The 25,651-nt window shown below is 55.3% G+C and overlaps 9 protein-coding genes across 9 annotated transcripts; 4 read left to right on the forward strand and 5 right to left on the reverse strand.

The window, feature by feature from the left end:
• Positions 1-1,952: 1,952 nt before the first annotated feature.
• Positions 1,953-3,990, forward strand: ACET3X_001820 (uncharacterized protein; the record flags this gene model as incomplete). The annotated part of the gene is made up of 2 exons (XM_069447154.1): positions 1,953-2,004; positions 2,054-3,990. The coding sequence occupies 2 exons, from the start codon at positions 1,953-1,955 to the stop codon at positions 3,988-3,990; spliced, it is 1,989 nt and encodes a 662-aa protein (XP_069312062.1).
• Positions 3,991-4,261: 271 nt separating this feature from the next.
• On the forward strand, positions 4,262-5,977 carry ACET3X_001821 (uncharacterized protein; the record flags this gene model as incomplete). The annotated part of the gene is made up of 1 exon (XM_069447155.1): positions 4,262-5,977. The coding sequence occupies one exon, from the start codon at positions 4,262-4,264 to the stop codon at positions 5,975-5,977; it is 1,716 nt and encodes a 571-aa protein (XP_069312063.1).
• A 182-nt stretch (positions 5,978-6,159) lies between these two features.
• On the reverse strand, positions 6,160-7,821 carry ACET3X_001822 (uncharacterized protein; the record flags this gene model as incomplete). The annotated part of the gene is made up of 2 exons (XM_069447156.1): positions 6,160-7,572; positions 7,651-7,821. The coding sequence occupies 2 exons, from the start codon at positions 7,819-7,821 to the stop codon at positions 6,160-6,162; spliced, it is 1,584 nt and encodes a 527-aa protein (XP_069312064.1).
• Positions 7,822-8,150: 329 nt separating this feature from the next.
• Positions 8,151-11,345, forward strand: ACET3X_001823 (uncharacterized protein; the record flags this gene model as incomplete). Its single annotated transcript, XM_069447157.1, has 3 exons — positions 8,151-8,245; positions 8,300-8,515; positions 8,567-11,345. The coding sequence occupies 3 exons, from the start codon at positions 8,151-8,153 to the stop codon at positions 11,343-11,345; spliced, it is 3,090 nt and encodes a 1,029-aa protein (XP_069312065.1).
• An 863-nt stretch (positions 11,346-12,208) lies between these two features.
• Positions 12,209-12,625, reverse strand: ACET3X_001824 (uncharacterized protein; the record flags this gene model as incomplete). Its single annotated transcript, XM_069447158.1, has 3 exons — positions 12,209-12,249; positions 12,309-12,464; positions 12,559-12,625. The coding sequence occupies 3 exons, from the start codon at positions 12,623-12,625 to the stop codon at positions 12,209-12,211; spliced, it is 264 nt and encodes an 87-aa protein (XP_069312066.1).
• A 1,161-nt stretch (positions 12,626-13,786) lies between these two features.
• ACET3X_001825 (uncharacterized protein) lies at positions 13,787-15,304 on the reverse strand (the record flags this gene model as incomplete). Its single annotated transcript, XM_069447159.1, has 2 exons — positions 13,787-14,771; positions 14,850-15,304. 2 exons carry the CDS (start codon positions 15,302-15,304, stop codon positions 13,787-13,789), a joined length of 1,440 nt encoding a protein of 479 aa, XP_069312067.1.
• A 321-nt stretch (positions 15,305-15,625) lies between these two features.
• Positions 15,626-16,276, reverse strand: ACET3X_001826 (uncharacterized protein; the record flags this gene model as incomplete). The annotated part of the gene is made up of 1 exon (XM_069447161.1): positions 15,626-16,276. Exon 1 carries the CDS (start codon positions 16,172-16,174, stop codon positions 15,626-15,628), a length of 549 nt encoding a protein of 182 aa, XP_069312068.1. The 5' UTR covers positions 16,175-16,276.
• Positions 16,277-19,167: 2,891 nt separating this feature from the next.
• ACET3X_001827 (uncharacterized protein) lies at positions 19,168-21,703 on the forward strand (the record flags this gene model as incomplete). Its single annotated transcript, XM_069447162.1, has 2 exons — positions 19,168-21,556; positions 21,603-21,703. The coding sequence occupies 2 exons, from the start codon at positions 19,168-19,170 to the stop codon at positions 21,701-21,703; spliced, it is 2,490 nt and encodes an 829-aa protein (XP_069312069.1).
• A 2,478-nt stretch (positions 21,704-24,181) lies between these two features.
• On the reverse strand, positions 24,182-25,337 carry ACET3X_001828 (uncharacterized protein; the record flags this gene model as incomplete). The annotated part of the gene is made up of 3 exons (XM_069447163.1): positions 24,182-25,036; positions 25,105-25,255; positions 25,309-25,337. 3 exons carry the CDS (start codon positions 25,335-25,337, stop codon positions 24,182-24,184), a joined length of 1,035 nt encoding a protein of 344 aa, XP_069312070.1.
• Between the last annotated feature and the right edge of the window lie 314 nt (positions 25,338-25,651).

Here is a 25,651-nt window from a genome sequence, read left to right on the forward strand (position 1 = left end):
GAAAGGAAACACGCGATTTGGCGCCCGACATTGTGCGACTCTGGCGAGACGGCGTGCCTCTGCGGCGGCGATTTTGTGCTTGGCCATCGAGGAGAGGGGTTTAAACAGCAGTTCCTTGTGAATAGTTTTGGGATTTCGAAACTAGAGAGGGGTCTTTCGAAACGGATGATGGAGTAGGTTGAGAAATGCAAGGTAAGAGAGGTAGGCTGGACAGCAGAAAGGGGACTGTAAATAGCGAGACTATGGATCTAGTTGGCACTAGTCTGTATAAGCGATAAAGATTCACTCTCCTGCGACAGGTAAATTCAAATAGACGATCGTTCTTACTTAGATTTCCTAAATTGTGACGAAAATGGACGTCAGCGATTTTTCACCAGTGAATACCTAGGTATCGTGGAACATGAATACCGTGGCACAGTCATCTTCCCTAGTATTGGTAAAGACGGTTGAACAAGGGCAAATTTGAGAAAACCTACCGTCTGCAGCCATTAATGATCAAGGATCTAGCAACGACAGCCACTAAAGTCCACTACATGTGAATCCTGAAGAAACCATTATCTGTGATATGATAAGACGGACGATAGCAGAATGAATGATTACATGTTACAGAAATCAACATGCAGTATAGGAAGAGAGATCCAGACATTGTATGATTCTAACAGTAAAAATGTATCCTTCGTGGTTGTCAGTTAGGTACGATTATGCATGAGTCGCGGTACATTCCACACCGGCCTTGACCGAGTCAGTTTAAGTTGGTGTCCGGCAGCGGATCTTCAGCCACCCTTACCAACCCATGGGGCTGTGGATAAGCGATGGCAAGTGGCCAAGCATCATAGTGTGTACACACAAAGGCTTGGTCGGACGAGGAGCGGACTTGTAGGCGGAGATAGTGCATTCAACATCAAAGGATGCAGTTGTGGAGGCGACCCGGGAGGAAGCTGCCGAGCACGATTACCGAAAAGCCTTCTCGTACTGCGTATACGGTTACGCTCTTTCGACCCCTTCTGCAGGCCACGTCGACAGCACACCTATCTCCATACATTCATCCGGCCAGTACAGTATAACGTCGTGATTTGTCGACTAGCGCGCACTGCCGCAACGGTGTGTCTTCGCTGATCGTCATGGCGGAGCCCGGAAGCTCGGAACAGAACTTCTTGCGAAGCTACCTGGGCCTGCGTATACGCTTTCTCGAAGAAATGAACGGCCTAAGTAACGCCTAACATTCTAATCAATCTGACTATCCCCGGTGGGCTGCTGATAACGATGACGCGACGCTCCATGCGATCGATGCCAGAACGACGATGACGACATTCCGAGCGCATAACAAGGCACCGAAAGGGTGCTTTGCGCCAAACACTGGTTTCTACATCTCAAACATTGAGAAAGTAATGCACTTGTGGCAGAGTGACAGGGTCTGATCAAGGCTATTTCGTATGCCCCTCGTTCTCGTTTCCGTTGCAGCATGTTGCCGAGTGCCGAAGCCGTATTGTTTCGAAATGAGCGCCAACCGCTCACACGAGATGACGCGCCACAACGGGCCCTGAGCGCTGAGATGAGACTAAGCACAGAGACGGTGTGACGGGCGCTGCAGACGGGTGAGCACTGTGAATGGCCAAAGTGGCTCAAGACAAGGAGGCTCACGCAAGCACACGACACCGCATTGTAAGCCAGACATGGCAAACATCGATACAAAAGCCGGGACTAAAAATAAAGTTTGATCGTCAGGGCCTCCAGCCACGACAAGTGGCACGCCTAGTGGTACGCCGATGAGGTCAGATCTCCTAGCTCTTCCGGGCGTTTGGTGCGAAGCATAGCCGCCTGTGGGCCATTCCGCAGCCTCCCGTCAGCATTGATCGCATCATTTAACATTGCCATGGTTCCGCATTTGTTGGTGGTTCATTTCGCGCCTTTCAGCCGTCCTACTCTTTCTTTCTCTCCATCCATTCGTTAGGATGAAGTATACCTCTATTCTGTCTGCCTCGGCACTGACTAGCTTAGCGAGCTGTAAGTCATGCGCCTCGGGTTCCTGCAGGACAATTCTAATGCATGACAGCATCTGCGCTTACCCCTCGAGAAGCCAGAGTTGTTCCGCCCAATGCGATAGATACGTGGAAGCGTGCCTCGCCTCAGGCACCCGATGGCTATGCGCCAGCCGAAGTTGACTGCCCGTCTACGCGCCCGAGTATTCGGTCCGCCGACAGGCTTTCCCAGCAAGAGACGGACTGGCTCCAGAGGAGAAGGCCGAACACCGTGCAGCCCATGCGCGAGTTTCTGGAACGGGCCAACATCGAGGGTTTTGATGTTGGACAGTACATCGACAGACACCAGGACAACACCACCGCCCTACCGAACATTGCGATCTCGTTTTCTGGCGGAGGATACCGGGCTCTTTTGAACGGCGCGGGTGCTCTGGCGGCGTTTGATAGCCGAACAAGCAACTCGACGAGTGCAGGCCATTTGGGAGGAATATTGCAGGCGTCCACCTATGTCTCGGCGCTATCTGGTGGAGGCTGGCTGATTGGCAGCATCTACGCCAACAACTTTAGCTCGGTTGAGTCTATTATCAACAGAGGCGAAAACTCGTCGATCTGGCAGTTCCAGAACTCGCTGTTCCAGGGACCCCCTACGCAGGGAATCCAGCTGCTCTCGACTGCGCAGTACTTTGAGAGCCTGGTCAGTACAACGAGGTCAAAGAGCGACTCGACGGCCGGGGACTTCAACACGTCGATCACGGATGTCTACGGCCGCGGTCTCTCGTTCCAGCTCATCAACGCCAGCGACGGAGCTCCGGCCTACACATTCTCTTCCATCGCGGACGACCAGGACTTTTCGAGCGGAAATGCACCAATGCCCATCCTCGTAGCGGACGAGCGTGCGCCCGGAGAGCTGATCATCTCTCTGAATGCTACCAACTTTGAGTTCAACCCGTTCGAGATGGGCTCCTTCGACCCCACGACCTACGGCTTTGCTCCGTTGAAGTACATTGGCTCCAACTTCAGCGAGGGCTCGCTTCCCCAGGACCAGGGCTGCGTTGCTGGATTCGACAACCTAGGCTTTGTCATGGGAACTAGCAGCTCCTTGTTCAACCAGATTTTTCTTACCCTCAATACCCTCACGGGTATTCCCCAAATTCTCCTGGACTTTGTTTCGAACATCCTCGAGAACATTGGCGAGGAAGGCGACGATATCGCCGACTACTCGCCCAACCCCTTCTTCCGCTACCACAACGAGACGAACCCGAGTGCGGACAGGGAGCGTCTCACGCTCGTTGACGGCGGTGAGGATGGTCAGAACATCCCATTTAACCCCGTCATCCAGCCCATCCGCCAGGTCGATGTCATCTTTGCCGTCGACTCTTCTGGCGACACTGTCGAGGAGGACGACCCATCGCAAAACTGGCCCAACGGCACTTCTCTGGTAGCAACTTACGAGCGTGCAAGCTCGACCCTCATGAACAGGACGACGTTTCCCTACATCCCTGGTCAGGACACGTTTGTTGCTCTGGGGATGAACAGCCGCCCGGCGTTCTTTGGTTGCAACAGCAGCAACGTCACTACCGGCGACAACATTCCTCCACTCGTCGTCTACCTGCCCAATGCCCCCTACGTCTTCTGGTCCAACCAGTCGACTTTCGCCAAGCTCGACTACACCATCGAGGAGCGCAACGGCATGATCGAGAACGGCTACGACGTTGTGACCCAGGGCAACTCGACGCGCGAGGGGGCTTCGAACTGGCCTACCTGCGTCGGATGCGCCATCCTCTCGAGGAGTCTGGAGCGCAACGGCGAGGCTATCCCGCAAGTGTGCCAGCAGTGCTTCACAGACTACTGCTGGAACGGTACTACGGTTGAGACTTCGCAGCCGTACACTCCCCAGCTGATCGTCGGCCAGCTTGCTGCTACCGACAGCGACAGCGGAGTCGGAAAGTTTGTACCCAATGTACTCGGCCTTGCCCTGGCAGCAGCCGTATCAGGGTACCTGATGATGTGATTTATTTCTAGCTTTTCATAGGGATTGGATTTGACGCCTGGTACAACATGATACCACCTCTCGTTTGTATATAGTAATCAACTCATCCACGTACGATGATCATTCGACGGCTCCTCGCCTATCAGATGTGCTGCATTAAATACCGTGCATTGCGGCTCTCCAGTTCCCTGTCCCTGGACCCTGCACGACCGCGGCGTGCCCCGCCAGCCGTCAAAAAAAGTGACGACCCCGCCACGCCTCATGCACAACCAGCCGCAACGATCAACACACAATGGCAGTCCCTGCGCTTGAGAGCGCGCCCGTTCTCTCCACGCCCGATACGCACATATTCGAAGACCCCACGCCCATTGTAGACACGTCCAGTCTGCCCAGACTCTCTGATGAGCAGATCACGCTCACGTACGAGATCGAGCGGACGGTCAGGGAGATACGCGAGGGGCGATGGAAGAGGATTGCGCTGCAGTTTCCCGACCACATGCTCACGGATGCGCCGAGGGTGTATGAGCAGCTGAGTCGGGGGCTCAGTAAGGAGAGGAGGCTACAGAGTGGAAAGCAGGAAACAAATGGACATGCGACTGCGGTAGAAGACCTCAGCACGGACATGGGCAAGACTTCGATATCTGAGGAGAAGAGCCAGGAGAGTCTGTTCATACTCGGCGACACGTCGTACGGCGCGTGCTGCGTGGATGAGGTGGCTGCAGAGCACGTCGATGCGGACGTGGTGGTGCACTATGGCCGCTCGTGTCTGTCGCCTCCTTCACGGCTACCAGTCGTATATGTGTTCACAGAACGGCCGCTAGATCTCGAACCAGTAGTCGCGACGTTCAAAGAGACATATCCAGTCAAAGACGCAAAGATCATAATCATGGCCGACATACCATATTCACACCACGTCTCGACCCTCTACAAACGCCTATGCGACGACAGCTACACGAATCTGCATGCCACAGAAATCGTCCACAACCCCTCCTCGCCGCTTCCAAACCGAACAACTCCGCCCGGCACATCAGACGCAGAAGAAGTCCTCCGCGACTACGCGCTGTTCCACATCTCCGACCCGCCAACCTCGCTCCTCCTCACACTCTCCTCGCGCGTCGCCTCAATACACATCTACTCCACCGAAAGCTCCTCCGCAACACCCTCCGCCTCGCTCACAAACACCGCCATGACGCTGCGCCGCCGCTACGCCCTCCTCACCTCGCTCTCCACGACCCCCATCTTTGGTATCCTGATCAACACGCTCTCGGTGAAGAACTACATGCATATCCTCTCGCACGTCCAACGGCAGATCACTGCAGCGGGCAAGAAATACTACACGTTTGTCGTGGGTAAAGTCAACGCGGCCAAGGTGGCCAACTTCAGTGAAGTGGGCGGCTGGGTCGTCATCGGCTGCTGGGAGAGTAGCTTGATTGAGAGCAGAGAGTTCTGGCGGCCCATGATCACGCCGTGGGAACTCAAGGTGGCGCTGCAGAGTGACGAAGAAAGGGTATGGACAGGCGCTTGGGAGGGCGATTTCCAAAAAGTGCTTGATGAGGAGGTCAAGGAGGGGGTGGACAAGGCAGATGGTGGTGCGGAGGGAACGGGTGTTGGACAGGATAAGGAAGAAGACGCGGATACGAATGGAGACTATGATTCTGAAGAGGAGTCGGCGCCACCGGAGTTTGATTTGAGGACTGGTCGGTATGTGTCGCATGCGAGGCCTATGCGTACGACTGCCGCGCCAAAGGTTGTTAATGGTGATGCGGCGCCGTCGAGTTCGGCATTGACGAAGCGGGCGAATGGCGATATCGCGGCAGTGGGGGGCGTGGCTTCACCGGGTGCTGAGTATCTGCGCTCAAACAGGACGTGGCAGGGTCTGGGCACTGACTACCGTGACGCTGAAGATGGAGCAGATGGTCCGGGTGGTGCGAGGGCGGCTAAGATGGAAGAGGGCAGAAGTGGGATTGCAAGGGGTTATGTGGTTGGTGAGCAGGGGAGTAAGCATTGAGGTTGAAGTAGCAGAATCATGGTGCTCTTGTTCTCTGTTCTCTGTACTAAGAGTTTAAGATCGTCATTCTACTGATCAGTGTACTATCTCTTTACAGTCCGCCTCGTATCTTCTGGCAAAACTCCAGCGAGATTGTCCTTCACATAGTCCATTGCAAATACCCAGTCAGCACAAGACCCCTATCACATGCCCATTGCGACCCTAGCCCATGCTGTCTCCATGTCTTGCACAAGCGTAAGGAAGTCGTCGCTCTCCAGGTGGCGGAACACAAACTCATTCAGCGCTGCTCTGCGTCCCTCGTCAGACTGCATTGCATATGCCGCCAGACTGTCGTTCTCGTTCGCTCTACTACACTGGCCAGTGACAGACGTAGGCGGTGTAACGGCAGCACTCTGGAACACAGTATGGTGAGCGTTTAGAGCAGCATTGTTGAGTGAGCTGAGTGGAGTTGGCAGCACAGACGAGCTCAATTTTCCAAACGATAGCGGAGAGGAGACGGGAGACGATGTCATAGGCGACCGGCTCTCGACGCCTTCGTGCGGAGACGTCTTCGCGCGCAGAGGGCTGTAGTGGTCTTGGTTTGGTGTGCGTGGCTGCATGTCTTGCTCTCCACGTACGGCCTTGCTGACAACGGTTGGCCGAGGCAACGGGGGGAGTTCAATTTCCTTGCTGGTTGCGCTTCGGCTGGAACTGGGTCGGCCACTGGCTACGTGTGAGGGTAGAGGAGGCGGTCCCATGGTCCCGGTGGATGGTCGCACACTGTCGCTGCCCGAGGAGCGGGGTGATGACAGGCGGGGAAACGGGAGCTCGCGTCTAGGCGGTGGTGTCTCAGCGCTGTCAGGACGACTAGTAGTGCCGGGACGGGTAGCACTATCAGGGCGGTGGAAAAGCATGGCAGTATCTGGTCGCTCAGCAAAAACGAAAGGGGTCCTTTCAATGGCCGGCATGTGCTGGTCTGCCAAAGATGAGGTGTCCATATGCGAACGCCCTAGGATATCAGAGGTAGCTGAAGTGGGTCGAGCGAAGAACACAGGAGGAGCGAGGGGGCCTGATAAGGAGGCTGGAATGCCCTCTTCTTCCCTGAGATAGGCTGGAGTGGCAGATAGTGGACGGGGGTGTGTCACTCCTTGTAACTGGGAACCTGAATTGGCGGAGGCACTGTGGCTAGTGTAGGGCCGGCTTGAGATCTCTGCCAGCCGTGATGGAGGACACGACAGCCCACCTGCGGTAGATCTGCTCAAAGCCTCCTCATGAGACGCACCAGCTCTCGGACTCGGTCTGGGGGGTGGTGCTCGTGCTGGAGATGGCACGGGAGCTGTTGGCTTCGACTGGGGCTGAGCTCCCTTTGTTGCGCTCATGGGGAGGCCGAGATGAAGGAGGTATTTAAATGCAGTGTCAAAATCCCTCTCCGACTTGAACCTCATCTGGACACGCCGGATCTTGTTGTTAGCCAACTGCCATCGTACGGCCAGCAAAGGAGAGCGCACGATGGCGGTAACGGGCAGCTGGTCGGTCTCTATCTGCACTCCACGTTCTCGATACAGACGAGTCATCTCATTCCCCTCGTTGATCAGTCTCTCAATCTCGACAGTTTGCTGTAAGGTCGGTTAGCCTCACATCATTTCAGCAGTTTATCGGCTCAATTCGGTGCATCAGCTGTGCATGCACCGTACCCGAATCTGCGAGCCTTGGACCAGTTTCATAAGCTGGAGGCCATCGCGTGCACCATAGCTGTCGATGACCAGTGTGAGATTGCTCGTCTCCTTGTGCCAGTTGAACTGCTGCTCACTGGCGTCGGTGTCCTGGGCCGTTGACAGGGTCGCGAGCGGAAGTGAGAGCATCATGGTTAGTGCTAGCAGTCTGTTAGTCGAGACCAATCTCCATATGGCGGTGGATGGTGTGGAGCGTGACGTCCGAAGACACTTGCAATGATGAAGGAATGTGAGCATGGAGGATGATACTACGGAAGTCGCACCCAGTCACATGATGTGGCCCGTGCGCAACGCGAGGGACTTGTGCTTCTGGAGTTCTGGTGTTCGCCCATCCATCATCGCGACCGACGCGCGCCGCGCATTCACACGCAAATCCACCATTGTGCCAGGCCCACGGCTCACACCACGCATGCGTCGCGATCCGCTTCCGAGTAGCCCCGAGTGAATGCGACAGCCGCACCATGGCCCCGTCCCGACCCGAGGAATCATCCGTCGAGCGCACCCAGGAATATGAAGACTTCCTAAACACCTTGGCCGAATTCCACGAAAAGCGCGGGTGGGTTTCCTTGCTTGTGGCACCGCAGTGAGCGCATGTTGACCCCTCGTGTAGCACTGTCCTGGACCGCGAGCCCAAAGTCGGGAGCCGACACATTGACCTCCTGCGCCTCTACAAACGCGTCAATGAAGAGGGAGGCTACGACCGGGTTTCAGACACGAAAAACAACAAGCTCGCGTGGCGCAAGATCGCGACCGAGTTTCTGCCCAAGAGCCCCAGCATCACCACCCAGGCCTTTCTCGTCAAGACGGCCTACTACAAGAACCTTGCGTACGTGAATGGTGACATCGCTTGCGCCTCACACTGCTGATGCTGCTCTAGCGCCTACGAGATAGCGACCGTCCACAAGCGCGAACCCCCGCCGCCCGAGATCCTCGAGAACGTGTCTGCCAAGGGCGGAGACCTCCTGAACCGCACCGTCGACAACTTCTTCCCACCCAGCAGCCGAGAGGCCGAGCGGCTGAGGGGCGACGAGGACTCGGAAGACGAAGACGACGTCGAGAAGACGCCCAAGGACGACAAGATGGACGTGGACGACCCGGGCAGCGTGGGCCGGTCGACGAGATCGCTCCGCCATGCGCCGCCGCAGCGTGTGCTCTTCCAGCCCGAGTCTTCGACGCGCCAGACGCGCCAGTCGACGGGCCATCTGACGTCGCAGGCCAACGGCTACGGGGCGAGTGGAGCAGCCACGACCATTGCAAACTACGAGCCGCGGACCGCCGTGCCAGCCACCATGAAGCCCGTCGTGACGCCGTCCAACGCGCTCGACACGTACATACAGTCGCGCAAGAAGTACATTCTCAACAAGAAGAACAGGCCTGTGCCGCTCAAGGGCATGATGCTGCCCGGCACCGGCTTCCCGGGACCCAGCATCTACATCCGCGCCCTGAATGCGCTGCGGTCCAAGGAGCCCGAGGAGGAGGCCTACGCGCTGCACCACCTGGTTAAGATCTCGCACGAGCGGGGGGATAAGTACCGCTTCGACCAGTTCCCGGGGCTCGCGGAGGCGCTCATCGCCAAGGTCATTGACGTTGCCGCGCTGTTTTACGACGTGAACTGGGACATATCTTATGTGGAAGAGGAGTTCAGCCAGCCGCAGACACTGAACGGGCTCTCTGGCACCCGCGATCTGCTGCAGCGCATCAAGTCGCTCCGCACGCTCGACATGCAAGACAATCTCCTGCCGGAGCAGTCCGCCAAGGCACTCAACATGATCAACGAGGCTGCGCTGATCATCAGGAACATGGTGATGCTGAAGGAGAATGCCATCTTCGCCGCCTCCGTGCCGACTATCCGGGACATGCTTGTCATCGCACTCAACCTGCCACGCCACTCTACCGTTGTGGAGCTGCAACACTACGCCCTGGAGATTTCCGAGCAGCTGACTAAGTACTGGATACTGGACTCGCAGAGCCCGCTGTATCACTCTCTGCTGGCCCAAGTCGACTCAGACGACCGTGGCCGCATCATCACATCGTTGAGAGCACTTGCGCGGATAGCCATGAACCTCGAGGCTACCAACAAGCTTTCGGACGTGCCGGTCAGGACTCTCAAGTCGATATGCGACTGGCTGTTGGTAGAAGACGAAGACCTCCGCATAGCATGCCTGGACTTTCTCTATCTATTCACTGGCTTTCCTGATAACGTCGAGAAACTGGTGCACGAAGTCGACATTGAGGGCGTAATAAAGCAGCTGGTCCGGCTACTGCAGTACGGGGCGGTAGCCTACGAGGAACGGAGAAGTGCCGCGAAGTCTGGAAAGATGTCCGCGCCGCCAGAGAATGCGCCGAAGCTGTCGTCTGCGATTATAGACCATCTAGTCACTCTCGACGAGCCGGAACGGAGCTCACAGTGGCTCAAGACGTGCTTCGAAGAGGATACAGCCGGCGAGATCACACAGATCCAGCTGTGGTCGGCATACAACGCCGCCTTCTCGGAGCACATGGCGAACAACCCGGCCAGCTTCAAAGCGCTCATGCCAGCAAAGGACTTCATCACCAACGTCTCGACGACGTTTGGCGGTGCTTCCGCTCAGGTACTGACCGTGGGCGGGCAGCCAAAGTATACCATAAGAGGCATACGGCCACGAACCGTCCCCGTCGACCCGAGCACCAAGAGGCCGTACATGCGGTGCTGCTGGCATGCGCCGAGCCTCCTCAACGGACACGTGGACTCGAAACACTCATCTGCGAACATTGAGTGTGGCGAGTTCGCTTCCGGTGCGCGCTCCATGTGGGAGCACGTCGTCAGTGTCCATCTCCAAGTTCCCCGCGACCAGGAGACTGGGCAGTGGCTGCTCGAGCCCAAGCTCGACATCAAAGACCTTATGGAGATCGAGAATGGCTCAGTCACCGCATCGACGAAATACTACTGTCACTGGGGTGGCTGCACACGGTTCTCGCCCGACGGCACAGAATCTGCGTTTGAAGCCGGACAGCACGTCAAGACGCATTTGCCCGATACTAGTATCAAGCAGGCCATACATGCAAAGCACAACCGCACGTCTTCGGAGTCACGGCCCCAGACTTCACGGCATGAAAACTCCCAGCCTCAATTCGCACAGCCTGTTGGGCTGGGCAGCTTGGGCATGGGCGGACGACACCAAAGCTCGTCGAATAGTTCCGTGAGCAGGTACGGCGGAGGTCGGGACGAAGCAGGAGCACAAGCAGCACCCAATTTCCGCTACTACAACACCGCGACGGACGATACCAACGACGCCGCTGGTCTTCCGCTGTCCGCCGTTCTTGTTCTCCGCAACCTCGCCCGCCAACTCAACAAGATTCCACCGCCGATGTCTGTTATCAATGTCACGTTGCCGTCATCTCCGGTCCACAAGCGGACGTTCAGTGCCAGCGAAGGAAGCCCCGAAGCTGCGAGACGAGCCACAGCTGGCGGCAAGAAGCCGCGTCTCAGCGATGCGGCGGCGGAGCAAAGACGCGAGAACGAGGAGAGGGAAGAGGAAGAAGCAAAGAACGCCGGATGGGTGCCGCGTATCTTCGCCCCGCTACGAGACCAGATTGCCTTTACGGCCAGTCACAACCTCACTTTAAGGAATTACATTGGCGGGCTACTGAAGGCCGTTGCTGAAGGCGGTGGCTGATAATGTGTTTGCAAGACATTTTTTTTACAGAATGGCGTTGACGAGCCTGCAAAAGCGCGCTTACCTTTTACTGTGCGAGCGATCGGTGTGATTGGAGTTTATACATGTACGCAAGCGGCTGTAAACTTAGATATCTTGCTAGTTGACGACACGCAGCGACTCGAGTAGGGTTGGGTCTGTATGCTTACTACCTGTCACTTGAACGAGTTTATATTCTCAGTCTTCTTAGCATCGTTCTTTCGTATCACGACATACTTGGCGTCTAGCCTACTTCAGCGATCAAGGTCTTTCTCATTCTAGTACAAAGACGACATGATTTGCACACTTGGAGTAGAGCTGATATGAATACAACTTGACTTGCCACTCATCACCCACACGCTTTCCAACCAAGTGATGACAAATGTCGTCATCGCGATAAGAGTCCCGCAATTCAAACCTTGAGCACGTGGCTGACGGGCTTTTGTAATGCGCTGACATTGCCACCACTGACCCCTCCTTGCATCATGCCCCCAGATCCGAGAGAGAGCATGAGAGTTGTTCAACCACGCTAAATGGACTAACAGATGGATCCAAGAAGGCTAAAGGCACGCCGAGAGCTTGACGGTAGGACAAGGTGCGGCGTGGATCGGGCTCTTGGTAAAGGGAACGGTGCTGCTGAGCACGACTAAGCCCGTGAAATTGCTCGTGGTGCTTCACTGCATTGGGGCGTTCTCGGCGGACGGTACTTGTTTATTTGGAGAGCAGTGAGACGTCGCTGGCTGATAGGGATGGATCCTGGAGTTTCTGGTAGACCCCAAGCGGAGTAAGATCGAATAGAAGCTTCCAAGGTTCGCTACCTGGACACCGCTCTCTTCTGACGCACTTTACCCGTGTCCGCCCAATACGGCTCTGTTGTCTATGAGAGCTGCAGTCAGAGGTCAGCTAGATAACAAAAGAGGGGTGCATTCAGATGGCGTCGCATACTGTGAGAGCATCTGCGCAGCCTACCCTCGTGCGACCTGGTCAGCTGGAGAAGGGGGCAGACGTGCGAGAATTGAAGGCAGCCTTCATTCACTTCCATGTTCACTCCTTCTCTTACTTCTTGGTATAAAGATCTGCCATAGGAAAACATCGAGAAGACTTGACATAGATTTAGCATTAAATATAGAAAGACCAAGGTATACAGTCGCCAACCACTTCCATATACCAAATGGGAGATTATATCGGTACGTACCTTTCCTCCTAGGCTTCGGAGTCGTCCAAAATTCGTATACGCAACTGAGGGACATGTGTAAAGGCATCAAGAAGCCTGCAACCCTCTGGGCAACCCACCCTATATACATACACCGTCTATCGCGTCACCTAGCGCAGATCCTCCACCAGGATCAGTCCCATTCGGCTTACCAGTATGCAAACCTCACACCACTAATCACACCACTTTCCCTCAGATCCCCTCGACCACATCCTAGCCGGCAACCTCGCTTACCAAAAACGCACCACCGCACGCGATCCCAACGCCTTCACGCTCCTCGCCCAGGGCCAGGCACCAGAGATTCTGTGGATCGGTTGCGCAGACAGCCGTATCCCTGAGACGACTGTGTGCCACTGCAAACCAGGAGAGATATTCGTCCATCGCAATATCGCGAACACGGTGCATGCGGATGACCTGAATGCAGCGAGCGTAGTCGAATACGCGGTGACGCATCTAAAAGTCAGTAAGGTCGTGGTATGCGGGCATACGAAATGTGGAGGTGCGAATGCGACGTTGAATGATGTGGATTTGGGGACGACGCTGAATACTTGGTTGCATCCGGTTCGAGAGTGAGTTTTCTTTCTTTGTGTATGCGTGGTTGGATGGGGTAGTGGTGTTGGCAGGATCAGGATGCTTGGATGTTACTAACACAGATCCACATAGACTACGGCGAAAGAACAGAGTCGAGTTGGAAGAACTGCCGAACGACGATGCGCGGGCGGCTCGTGTTGCAGAGCTCAATGTCCAGCAGTCTCTTGATGTGTTGAGGCAGCATCCTGCTATCAAGAGAGCTATTGCTGAACGCGGTTTGTCGCTCCACGGTCTCATCTACGATATTGGTGCTGGACAGTTGAAGATCCTAGAGGAGGCTGGTGGTAGAAAGGCGAACGGGCTTTGGTGTCCGACCTAGGCTTGAGGGAGGCAGTGTAGTGCTGGCTCTATATGGGTTACTAGACGTAGATGTATGGTCATGTCTGCTCTGTGCTAGATTTACAGTGGCGGGTTTACAGCGTTGGCGGCGCCATGGGGATTGCGTGGTGTTCTGGAATTCTTTTAGGTTGGATAGCATCATGAACAGTCATTGATTCATTCAGCACAGGAGGGCAGTTGTGACGGATCAAACTTTGATGTCTGCCATTAGCGTGGCGTACGTCTGGATGATATAAATACCCTGCTTCGACATCTCAAATTCCCAAGATTGCCAATACGCTCAGAAGCCCTCCTTCTCCTCAAAATACTTTCGTGTTTCATACACCGCCATAAAAGGAATGACAAACACCGGATGCACTGCCCTCACAGCATCAGCCTCGTCCCAGACAATATCCTCGCCATCGTAACGTCCCTCTGTCTTCCAGTGGAAAGGCGCGCCGTAGTTGCCGGTACCAAGAGTCTTGTTCACGTTCTCGTCGTAGACGTATTTGTGTTGTGCTGCACTCAGTCCAGCCAAATTGTAGCAGGAGTGGTATCCATCAGGGCCCTTTCCGGGCTTGTCTCTGAGGCCGCCCTTTTTTTCTTGACACGCGGCTAGGATGTACCGTCCAAGTGCTCCCCGATTCCATAGTCCTGTTGTAGTTGCAGCCTCGACAATGGACCAACACCCTCCAACCCACTGCGAGTAGCAGCCGTCAACGAGCTTGTTTGTGCGTCCGTTGTATCCACCCTCTGGTGTGCACTGCCGGGCTGACAGCCAATATATCAAAAGATTGACGTCCAGGTACTTGTGCAATGTCTCCTTTGGTGGTCCGAGTATAGCAAGGCATCCCAGGCCGCAGAATGCATAGGCGCCATGGGCCTCGTTACCAGGCGTCGCTGAGATACCACCGTCCCAAGATTGACATTTCGAAATCCACTCACCGAGGCCGTCTGTAAAGGTGGTAAAGCCTTGTTTCCGCGCCGGTGCATCAGTAGGAAGCTCAAGGGGGAGGTTCGTAAGAGACAGCACGACCATGGCGCAGAAGGCACCCCGAATGTCTTCTTCGCCGCCCTGGCACATGGTAAAGCCTCCATCCGCCTGCTTCATCCGGCCTAGAAAATGCCAGAGCGCTTTGCGGTCGATGGTCTCGTATGCTTCCGCCCCACCGACCGTGGCAAGTGACAGTATTGCAGCATATGTGCAAGCAAGATGGGCGTACTGACCATAGCCACCTCCAAATCCCCCGTCTGGATGCTGAGCTAGAGAGAACGTGTGTGGTACTCTGTGCAACGTCAGAATGTGCTAACAACTCTTGTATTGTAAATTCTCGAAGATGGAGCATTCTGGATTGATGACCTACGTTTTCTCGTAGCTACCTATGTCCAAGCCCATCGCGGTCAAGCCCTGCAAAGACCAGTACACGAGCCATGGTCGTGCAGCGTCCAGTCCCGCAGCGCGTGCCGGATAGTCAGTAAGCTGTTCTCGCAAGAAGTAGTCGTGATTTGGCCGCTGCAAGTGTGGTATGCCGAAAGCATTCAGTGGAAAATCGTTTGGGTTGCCCTCCAGATAGGGTAAGATAACTCTTGCCGTTTCAGCATCGACCTCCGACGTCCCCGTCACGAGCGAGTCTTTGATCGGCACCCTGATACTCTCTAGATACGCAATATTTGCCTGCTCTTCCTCGGTAGCGGACCCCATGTCTTCGTAGTCGCTCCCAAGCTCTTCGTCTGAAAGCTCTTCAATCCGCTCTGACCCGGGGATAATTTCCTGCAACCGGGAAGGGTCTTGGGCTGAAGGACGTAGTGGCATGGCCATCTTCTTTACATGCACGTTGTGGCGTCTGGACTTGGTTGGTACGCGACGGGCATCTATCTGTGAGTGGCTGGCGGGGCGAATGGGTCCAGGGCTTCTTGCAAGGATGCTTAGTATTGTTCGAGTACGTGCAGCCGCCTGATACAGTAGAGGTTCACGATTCGTGTCCGTATATTGTGACCATCATAGGCGAACTCAGGGACTGCCCTTTGTGTTTGGGCAATGCTACAGTGACGAAAGAGTGGAGCACGTGAGGAGCGATCAGATTGAGTACTAGCTGCTTGGCGTCGCTATCGATAGTGAACCATCCCATCCGACACAGCTCTAATCCGACGAACGGACACCAGCCATGCCAGCCAGCTCCTCGCCGAGCGTCCCGTCAGAGAGCTTCAGAGGACTCGACTCCTGCAAAACGAACAACATGCGCGTCCAGTCGGTCTTGCTGTGGTTGATCCACTGGTGCATAGTCCCGCGCTGAATGCAGACGTCCCCGCGCTTCATCAACCGCTTCTCCCCGCTATCCAGCAAACATTCGACCTCGCCCTCGAGCACACATCCGTAGTCCAGGCTCACAGTCCGGTGCATCGTGCATGCCGTGCTGGGGGGAATATCGACATGACGGAGGACCGTGCCGCCAGAGACGACGAGGCCTGGGGCGTCCTTGAGATAGTCGCCGTAGACGTCGAGGTCTTTATCATCATTCATGTCGACGGGGAAGCCCTTCGTGGTGAAGCTCAGGGCGAATGCAATGCCGTCGTCGTTGGCCTTCATCTTGCTTTCCTCGTTGAAGGCTTTGCTGAAGACTGCCTTGCCCTTATCATCATGCGTGGTGATGTAGCGATGGATCTTGGGGAGAGCGCCAATGTGTGCCATGTTGTGGTCTTGGTCGCCGTCGAGTTGCGTGTGATGGAGTGACGTTGAGCACGATCTAGGTAATCACAGTTGACTCGCACTTCCTCTCGACCAAGATGGAACTGACAGGCGCTGATGATGTATTGACATGCCCCACGAGTCTCGCATATAATGCCACACTCTGCGTTACACTCACGGGAGATGCGCGTGGAGCCGAAGGCCGGATGTGGGCCCACAGATCTAACTTCCCGTCAGTACCGTACTCCGCGATCTACGACCCTGATGAGCGGCATTGCTTTGACAATAGCCTGAGATATAGAGTTTCGTATCGCCGAGTCCGGGGTTGATATAACAAGGCGTGGCTATATTGCCGGCATATCGCCTGCGCAGAATCATCGGCATCTGCAAGTCAGCAAGCTAACGGCAGCGAACACCAGCAGCTACCGGAGACTGAATGAAGTTCTGACATCGTACGCACACAGTTGAAAGTATTTTCGAAGCTGAATCCGCTGGAGGTGCAGTCGGGTATCATGTCATGATTCAAAGATCACTGCAGCGTATCCAGCAGTACACTACTACATCCAATGCCGATACGGACATGTACGAACATCTTCTTGTCATCTCTTTGTCATCTGCTTTGCATCTCCTTGTCATTTCATTGTCGTCTCCCACGTTCGTTTGACCTTGTGTATAAGTCTGCATCGACTGAAGCAGATGTGGCTCAGAACACCCGCTCAGCGACGTATGTGACACCGCGAACGTGTCCAGGATAGTAGCACAAGTGTGCCGATGTATACTCAATCCCCTAGAAACGAAAATCTTCTGCTGGCATTGATGCAACCCTTCTTGATCCGTCTCCATGCTGAACAATGTCGCAACGCCGTAACTGGGTAGCTGCGCAACAACTACCCCCTGCACAGTAACATTAACCAAGCGATACGTTCCACGACATACTGCACACGTTGATTTGGGTTGTGCAAAATGGCCTGGTAATTGCTGACGAACTGTGATGGGTGAACCAGATTCTGGCTACCGTCGTTTGGAGGAAGGAGCACCTGCGAACGCGACTGCCCTCACAGCACAAACGAGGGAAAACACTGCCACTTCCGAGTCTCACTTTACACTTCCTCTCGCACTCACCATTTCTTCACCATTATCTTGTTGTGTCTACTTCCACGGCATGGCTCTTCTGTCTACTTCTACTGCATGGCGCTACTTGCATGGTCTCACACCCATCACCAATCCTAGTGCTACTCATGGCCCCGTGACGAGGGAGCATGCATCTCACAGGGTACCCAAACGCTCGCCCAATCTTCTCAGCTCTCGATACTGAAGCGCTCCAGAGATCAGCCGCCCGCATCTGACATGCGGAGCGGGGACCCCCCGGTTTGGCTCATCCTCCTTCGTGCTCTCCATGACAGCTCAACCGCAGTCAATAGAAGGAGACGTTGCTTGCGTCATACTAGACCTAACAGGCGTCCGTCGCTCGCCTACAGCACACTAGCCACTATGTAGGACAAAGAAAACGTCAGCACGCCGCCCGGTGGTACAACGCTATCTAACCCATGACTTGGGATGATGGTGGCGTGCGTAGCTACTGATCCCTCAGGAAGGATGCGACTGTACAACACGATGCGGTGTGCACCAGAATCGGAAGCGTCTCCAAGAGTGAGGAACTTCTGTACTACGCATGCCTCAAACAAAGGCAAAACGGAACAGACGACAAGATAGTCACGAGCATCTGGACGGATCTCGGCATGCCACAGCAAGTGCCACCAATGTAATACGCCGCCAGTAAGACCAGGGTGCTGTCCTGTCAAGCTGTCGCTGCTCCAAGGGCGAAGCATGACAGACGCAATACCTGAAACGGCTGCCGTGGACAAGAATCTGGATGCAAGCAGGGCGCTCAGTAGCACGATCGGAAGCGATGTTGCGCAGACGCTGCTCGACATGGCAGGGTGCGGAGACGCTTGCCAGCGCGAGGAACCGCCGGCGAGCGGGCTCAGCGCGGAGGCAGGTCTGGCGCGTAGGCAATGGATGGCCGAGGGCTCAGGACGCTCAGGACTGTATGATGACGGCAGGACATCGCAGGCGTCCCGGACGTGTCGGTGAGTCTGGACGTCGACGGCGAAGTGCCGTTATAGAGTCGCAGGCCGGGCCATGCCAGTGAGGCAAATACGCCCCCTGGACAGTCAACCATTTCTCGCGGTCTATATTCTTAGATCCACCGACGGGCGCCAGTAGCGCAGGCCGGTTCGCCTGGCTGCATGTCGAACAACTCGTTCGAGGTGAAGGTCGACGATCGGGCACGGCCGTGAGGGGTGCTATAGACTGAGCGTCGAGTATAGGCTGTCTTTGCTTCTTGCGGCATCCCCAACGCTCCCCTCCACACCCTGATCCTACAAGACCCCGAGCCTAACGCTTATCGGTGTTATCGTAGGAGGGGTCATTGCCCGGTAGGCGACACCTGTACCGAGAGCGTGCGGTATTGCGACACACTTGCCTGCATCGCCGTCTCACTGGCTGCTGCAGGGTGAGGCGTCAGCCTGCGTGGGTGAGTTAGACCAGTTGACCAGCGCCGCTCCGCGTCTGGCTAACAGGAGCACAGGTGGAGCGCCTCGGCGGGCGAACACATTCAGTTCTCTCGTCGCTCAACGATCTGCCCACTAGAGGCGCCTCTCCACGATAGTTGAGCACCCTCTCGCTACCCGCACACCACCGCCAGCGTCGTCTGGGAACCCTCGCGCAGGTCGGCGCTGGTCAGGGTTTTCTTTGACCTCGATTGCGAATCGCGCGGTCCGCTGCAGCGCTTCTGGCGCTATCCTAACCAAGTGTAGGACTAGACGGGCCACTGGTGTGTGGGGCTGGGACTTGCATACAAAAAGCGGTGTACGGTCTTGGCATCATCCGTCTACACTCTGGTCGGCCCATCGCCCGCCCGCTTACCCTCACCGCTTACTATCAGCTCGAAGAGGCTGAGAACACTCGAACCCATTTTCACTCTCCGTGCAAACATGGAGAACCAACACATCGACTTCGACGGGGCCATCTACGGTGTAGACGGTGCCTTTGACCCTTCGTTTGACCCGAACCGCCAGACGTACAACTTCTCTCAGACGTGGCCGCTGCCAATCTCGCCGGGAACCATGACACAGCAACAGCAACACGATGGCAGCCAGCACCAGCAACACCAGCACCCGCACCAGCAGCGACGCATCAACAGCGCAGCCGCGTCCACCGCGCACAACGCACACCCGAGCACCACGAGCATCGCTCCTCTCCACATGGGCCTCGGCTTTCCCGCGGGCATGCAACCGATGAACCCCATGCTCGCAACTTGGATGAACATCAACACGGATGGCTTTGCACAGGACAGCTACGGACAGGGCTCAATGGGAATGGGCACGGGATTCAGCACGTATGGAGGAGCATTAGAGACCTCGCCTGTCGAATTCGGCATCAACTCGCACATGATGAACTCCATGTCCATGGCACCTATGAATTTTATGACTACCGCCAGCATGGACGGACTGCCGACGACCCTGACGACTGCACCCTTCCAGATGGCCGACTTCCAGCACGAGTTTACGCATCTCGGGAGCGCGCCTGGTGAGTACACCGCCCACTCGAACGCGCCCACCGCCAGCGTGGGCACGGGCTCACCCGGCGAGAACTGGATGGAAATCCGTTCGCTCTCGAGCAGCGACAACGGCTGGGTCGACGTCGGGCTCGGCCACGGTCATCGCAACTCGTACGACTACTCTGATAGTTCTGCCATCATTTTCAACCCAGCCCAGTCACTCCACATCCGCACCGGCTCCGACTCGTCAAATTCGAACCAATCAGACGTGCCACGGTCCGCACACTCGTTCAGCAGCTTCGAGGAGATTCAGTTCCCAATGCACTCACCGCAGTCCGAGACCGACAACCACCTCGAGCTGGTGCACTCGCATCATTCGCACCACTCGCACAGCCACTCGGAAAACTGCAACCACACGCACGGGCTGCCGATGAGCGACCACGACTTTGCCAACTACATCTCCCCCACACAGTCCGTCAGCCCGCCCATGGCACGCGTAGAGCCGATTGTCATAAAACAATCGTCGTCGAATACAGCCTCGCCAACCTCGTCCGCCGTCAGCTCGCCGCCGGCTCGCCGCAGGAAGTCCCCCGCCACAGCGACGGGATCCAAGCCTGCAAAGACTATTGTCAAGAAGACACCCGCTCACACGACCAAGAAGGACGCAACTGGCGAGAAGCGCGTCGGACGAAGACGGGGACCTTTGAGGCCCGACCAGCGACAGCAGGCCCACGAGATCCGCAAGCTCCGCGCGTGCCTGAGGTGTAAGTTCTTGAAGAAGACCTGTGACAAGGGCGACCCGTGCGCCGGTTGCCAGCCTTCCCACGCGCGTCTCTGGCAGGTCCCGTGCACGCGTATCGACATCAAGGACATTGCGTACTTTATGAAGGACTGGAAGGCCGACTACGAGCGCCACGTCAGCCTGGGCTTCTCCATTGGCAACATCAAGGGCTTCTCGACGTCGGAGCGTTTGATCTACGTGACCCACGGCTACGGCCACTACCTACCCATCATGGCCCGCGATGTCTACGTCCGCGACGAGAAGTGCTTCGGCGTCGACTGGCACGAGACCCTCAACGGTCTGCATTTTGAGATCAACACCGCCAAGCTGTCCGCCGGCATGGAGGGCATCTCCCGCGCGATGCTGTCCGACTACCTTGACCGCCACATTGACGGCGGGTTCGAGCAGTTTGTCGATGAGTACTTTGAGGGCACCTACTTTGTCACCGAGCTGCTGAAGACTGCCTACCGCTTCTACTGCCGCGAGAAGCTCCCCGTCATCCGCAAGGCGCTCAAGCTCGTCCTTGCCTACAACCTGACTCTGCACGTCACCATGATTGAGGGTCTCGGCGACGAGGACAACACGCCCGGCAAGGTCGAGGACCAGCAGTCCAAGTTCTCTGGCAAGACCATCGCGCCAGTCATGATCAACTTCCAGGTCAAGTGTGCGCTTGCCGACATGTGGCGTGAGCTGCAAAAGGACGTGCTCGAGGAGCTGTCGTCCCTCTACCAGTCGGTCTACAGCGGCGACAAGCTGAAGAACTGGCCCACCATCTTCATGCTCGCGGCCATCCTCCTTGCCGTTTGGGAGCTGATCCAGTTCGACTGCAACTACCGTGTCCCTGACATCGGCGCCGTCAACAAGTTCTGCGGCGAGATGGAGGGCACGCCGGTCGGTGTCATTGTTGGCCTCTTCTCGGCCATCTCTCAAAAGCTCCCCTCCTTCACCGAATGGGACTCGCGGAAACACCACCACCTGCTCAACTCGAACCCGGCCGTCTGCGACGCCATGACCGAGGTTCGCGCGCACGTCACTAAATATGGTAAGCACAGTGTGTTTCTAGCCAGTCTCCCGCTAACACATGCTAGAAACATACCTCCGTTCAAGAAGTGACTGCAAGTTCGACCGCACCGACTTCGACTCCTTGTCGAACAAGTTCCTCTCGAAGCTTGTCATCAGGGCCAACTAGGCACTGCTATTACTTAATCATCAGGCTGCATATTCCCTTCACTATCCTTACGCGCGACTCATCCCGACAACCACCCAGCAGCTTGTTTCACGGCACACCCATATATAGAACGATCACGACTCATGTGTCGATGTTGCACAACGGCTGACGACCCTTAAACGATGAACGATCTTGCTGCATTTCTGCGATTCCCCGGTGTCCTATGGATGCCATGTTCCTGCGATCCGATCCGATCAATGATACAGCTTTCGGCTTCCATGACCCAACTACACACACTCACTACCGGCGACACCGGCCACTTCTTTCAAAAAATGAATCATACGACTTTTATTGACCTTCTGACCGAGACGGCTGACGTATGATCTACGACAACGATCACGACTACTTGATTACACGAGCAAGCAGTACGAGCGAGCGAGCAAACCGCGGCCGAGTCCCGTGTGTTCTCTGATTGTTTTGTTTATTTCCTTTTGAACTGTTGGGGTCCTGGTATGGTCGCACTCAACACTGTTGTTGACGTTGGATCATGTCACAACTTCAGCAGTAAAACCTCTTCATCTTCTTGACGATTGTGTTACTGGCATAGCGAGCGAGCAGGCTTTCTTTCTTTCCTTGACTCGGGCTTGAACATACTCCTCCGGCCTGCACATGCTCTGGCTTGTGCGAGACTGTGAGTGAGCGGATTTCTTTATTACTGAAAACAGAGTATGTATCTATCATCTGTTTTGCTGGGAAAGCAAAATAAACTGGGAATTATCATTATTGCTATCAGACTCGCTGTGATGTCTCGTGACTTGGTGTGAACGAGGCTGACGTGTATGAGTCAGTTACGGACACTCCCAGCCTCCGACTCAAACTCTACCACCTCATCTCCGTGCCTGCGTCGCCAAACCCCCAAACCCCACCCCCCAAAACAGCATCCAATCTACAGTACAGTACAGCAGTGTTTCACCTATCATGCAAGACATCTGTCGGCCGACGGCGGCCAAACTCCGGCAAGAAAGAAAAAAGAGTCGGACCTCACCGCTCTTCCCGCCCCTCGCGGCCGACACAACCCGCGTCCTCAAACCCGTCGCAGGCTCTGGCAGAACTGGCAGAACAGGTTTGTTCCAGGCTTGTTTTTGCACCAGGTCTTGAGAAGCATGATCTACCGGCTTGCGTCGATCACGATCACGCCCATAGCTAGCCGGCCCGTGAGCGGGTCATGACTGTGGCTAGGCGAGTCTTGTAGACGGGATGGCCTGGTGTCGATAGTGCATGTGTTGTACAGCCAGAGGTCAGTTGTACACGTGCAGCCAGGCGTATGCTTGCGGTGGCATGTCCGTAGCAGTATGTAGGGTGTCGTTGTAGTGTGGCTGGGCCAACGCGGGGTATCCATCTTCACCGGAAGGGAATCCATCTCGATCTCCTACAGCCACTTGTTACGGAGTGCGTTCTGCTGCTCGGTCTCTATAGCCGATAGATACACACGTCCAGTTTAGCCACATCTCAACGTTTCATGCACGTTGTGCGGTACACTACCGTCTCGCTACCTCGCTGTAGTACATGTGAAATTTCCCGTCCTGCAACCTTCTCCCCACCCCGTACCAGCTACCAGAGACTTGAATTTCCGTTTTCCCAGCTACCACGTTCTCCTCTCCCCCTTAGAAGCGGCTAGAAGACGGCAGCCCATGAGTGAAGACGCCACTGTGGGGCCTGTACGAAAAAGCAACAGGATATCTGTATGCGTTGTACAAAAAACGCCAAACCGGATATAGATGTGCATGCATGCCGTTCCAGTGTGCATAGTCTCAACGGCTTTGTCTCGCGTCGAGATAGGAGATGAACTAGTGGCGCGTACATGTGTGTGGGAGGGTAGGCCAGGCGAGTAGGTGGTGTAGGTATGGGATTGGTAATGTCCATTGCGGTGGAGATGGAGGGGCGTTGGGAAGGCTGGTTGCTTTTGAGTCATCTGTTGAACAGGCGTTTGGTAGCGGTGTAGTCCGGAGGTGTGTTCCGTTTAGTGAGTTGAAGATAGCAAAGTGACTGTGGTAGGTGTTGACGTGGATACATTGATTTGAAAACGGACATTGCGTTTCTGCTGTGCATATCTAGGCTGCTTACAACATCTCACAGAAGGAGGTATGCTCACTGTGCAGTAGATTGTCGACGCCCTGAGTAAATTTCACGACGCAGCCGGCAACGCAGCCGGCAACGCAGTCGGCAACGAAGTCTCAAGCCTGAGAGCGAGCATCCATCACATACCTCCCAGCGAATCCATTACATACTTCTCAGCCACTCCCTTTTGACAGCATTAGATTATACCTACAGGTATTGACAAGATGAATGTGCTGGCGACAAGATGCAAGCACAACGTTGTTGAGGTACACTGTATTGTATCGCGGTAAAAGTGTGTTCCCCAAACACTTTGCCTCACTCTATGCAGCTGTATAATGACTACATGTATATCGTGCCCATCTTTGACTACCCCTTTCACCATTAGAAACCCTGCCTGAACTTGGGCGCGTACACCTCCTCCAGGTACTTTGCATCCTCGTCGCTAAGCTTAAAATTGCTGTTCCTCACCGTCTCATCAATTCTCTCCTTGCTGCTCAACCCAATGATAGGACAAGCCCCCTTCTTGATGACCCAGGCCGTCGCGATACACGCCATGCTGACACCATGCTTCTTCGCCACCTCCTCCACCCGCTCGATAATCTTCTTGTCAATCGCGTCCTCGCGCTGGTGCACAAGCATATCGAGGAACTTGTCCGTCTCAGCGCGCTTGGAGGATCGATCGCCCCAGGGCCTCGTGAGGGCGCCGCGCGCAATGGGCGACCAGGGGATGAGACCAACGCCGGTATCTTGACAATATGGAATCATCTCTCGCTCTTCCTCGCGGTAGATGAGATTGTAGTAATTCTGCATGGAAATGAACTTGTGCCAGCCGTGCTTGTCGGCAATGTTCTGGAGCGTCTGAAATTCCCAGGCGGCCATGGAGCTGGCCCCGATGTACCGCACCCACCCCTTTTCGACGACATCGTTTAGAGCCTTCATAATCTCCTCTCTGGGAGTGTCCCTATCGAGTCTATGAATTTGAATTAGGTCAATGTAGGTGCCCAGTCGCTCCACGCTCTTCTCCACGGCGTCGAAAATATGTTTGCGGCTAAGTCCGACTTGGTTCACCATTTCACCGTCGTTGCTCGAAACGGCAGCAATGCCCAAGCTCGGATCCTCTTCATTGACGCCAAAGTAGCATTTGGAGAGGATGACGACCTTGTTGCGTGGGATATTGTATTGCTTCAGCGCCTTTGCGATGATTCTCTCAGAGTGGCCGTGGGAGTAGATATCGGCCTATTACAGTTGTAAACATGTATTCTTGAAACCTCCAAGTGACCACAGATGGGGTGGGGATGGCTTACGGTGTCCCAGGTGTTGATGCCAGACTTGTATGCATGCTCGAGCAGCGGCAGGCTCTCGGCTTCGTCCAGGACCCAGGGCTGCCACTTGGTCGAGCCGAAGCTCATTGCACCAAGGATGACTTTGGACACCTTAAGGCCAGACTTGCCCAGGCTGGATTTCGTCAGTTGTTGCGTCACTGATGAAGCTCAGAGCTGGGAGTGTACTTGACATATTGCATCTTCTGGTCAGCCATTGTCAATTGGTAATGCTATGGGATATTGATGCCAATAGCACGTCGAATGACAGCTTCGTATATTGTCGGCGGATAAGGTTTATTGTATCGGTGGTAACTGGGTGGTGGCAGAATGCTCAAAGACCGCTGGAAATGCGCGGCTTTGTCAGATTGAAGTTTAAACTGATTATCGGGCCAAAGTGGTCTCACCGGTTCTTAACTATGGATGTACAGGTCTTGTCGACTATATAGTTGATGGAGACGGCGGAATTAGCGGAGGCATTGCATGGCGTCACATCGAGTGGGGTAGTCGGAACTGAGCCGCGGTAGTATCG

This window comes from Alternaria dauci, chromosome 1, assembly GCF_042100115.1.
Source record: "Alternaria dauci strain A2016 chromosome 1, whole genome shotgun sequence".
Classification (NCBI taxonomy): Eukaryota; Fungi; Ascomycota; class Dothideomycetes; order Pleosporales; family Pleosporaceae; genus Alternaria; species Alternaria dauci.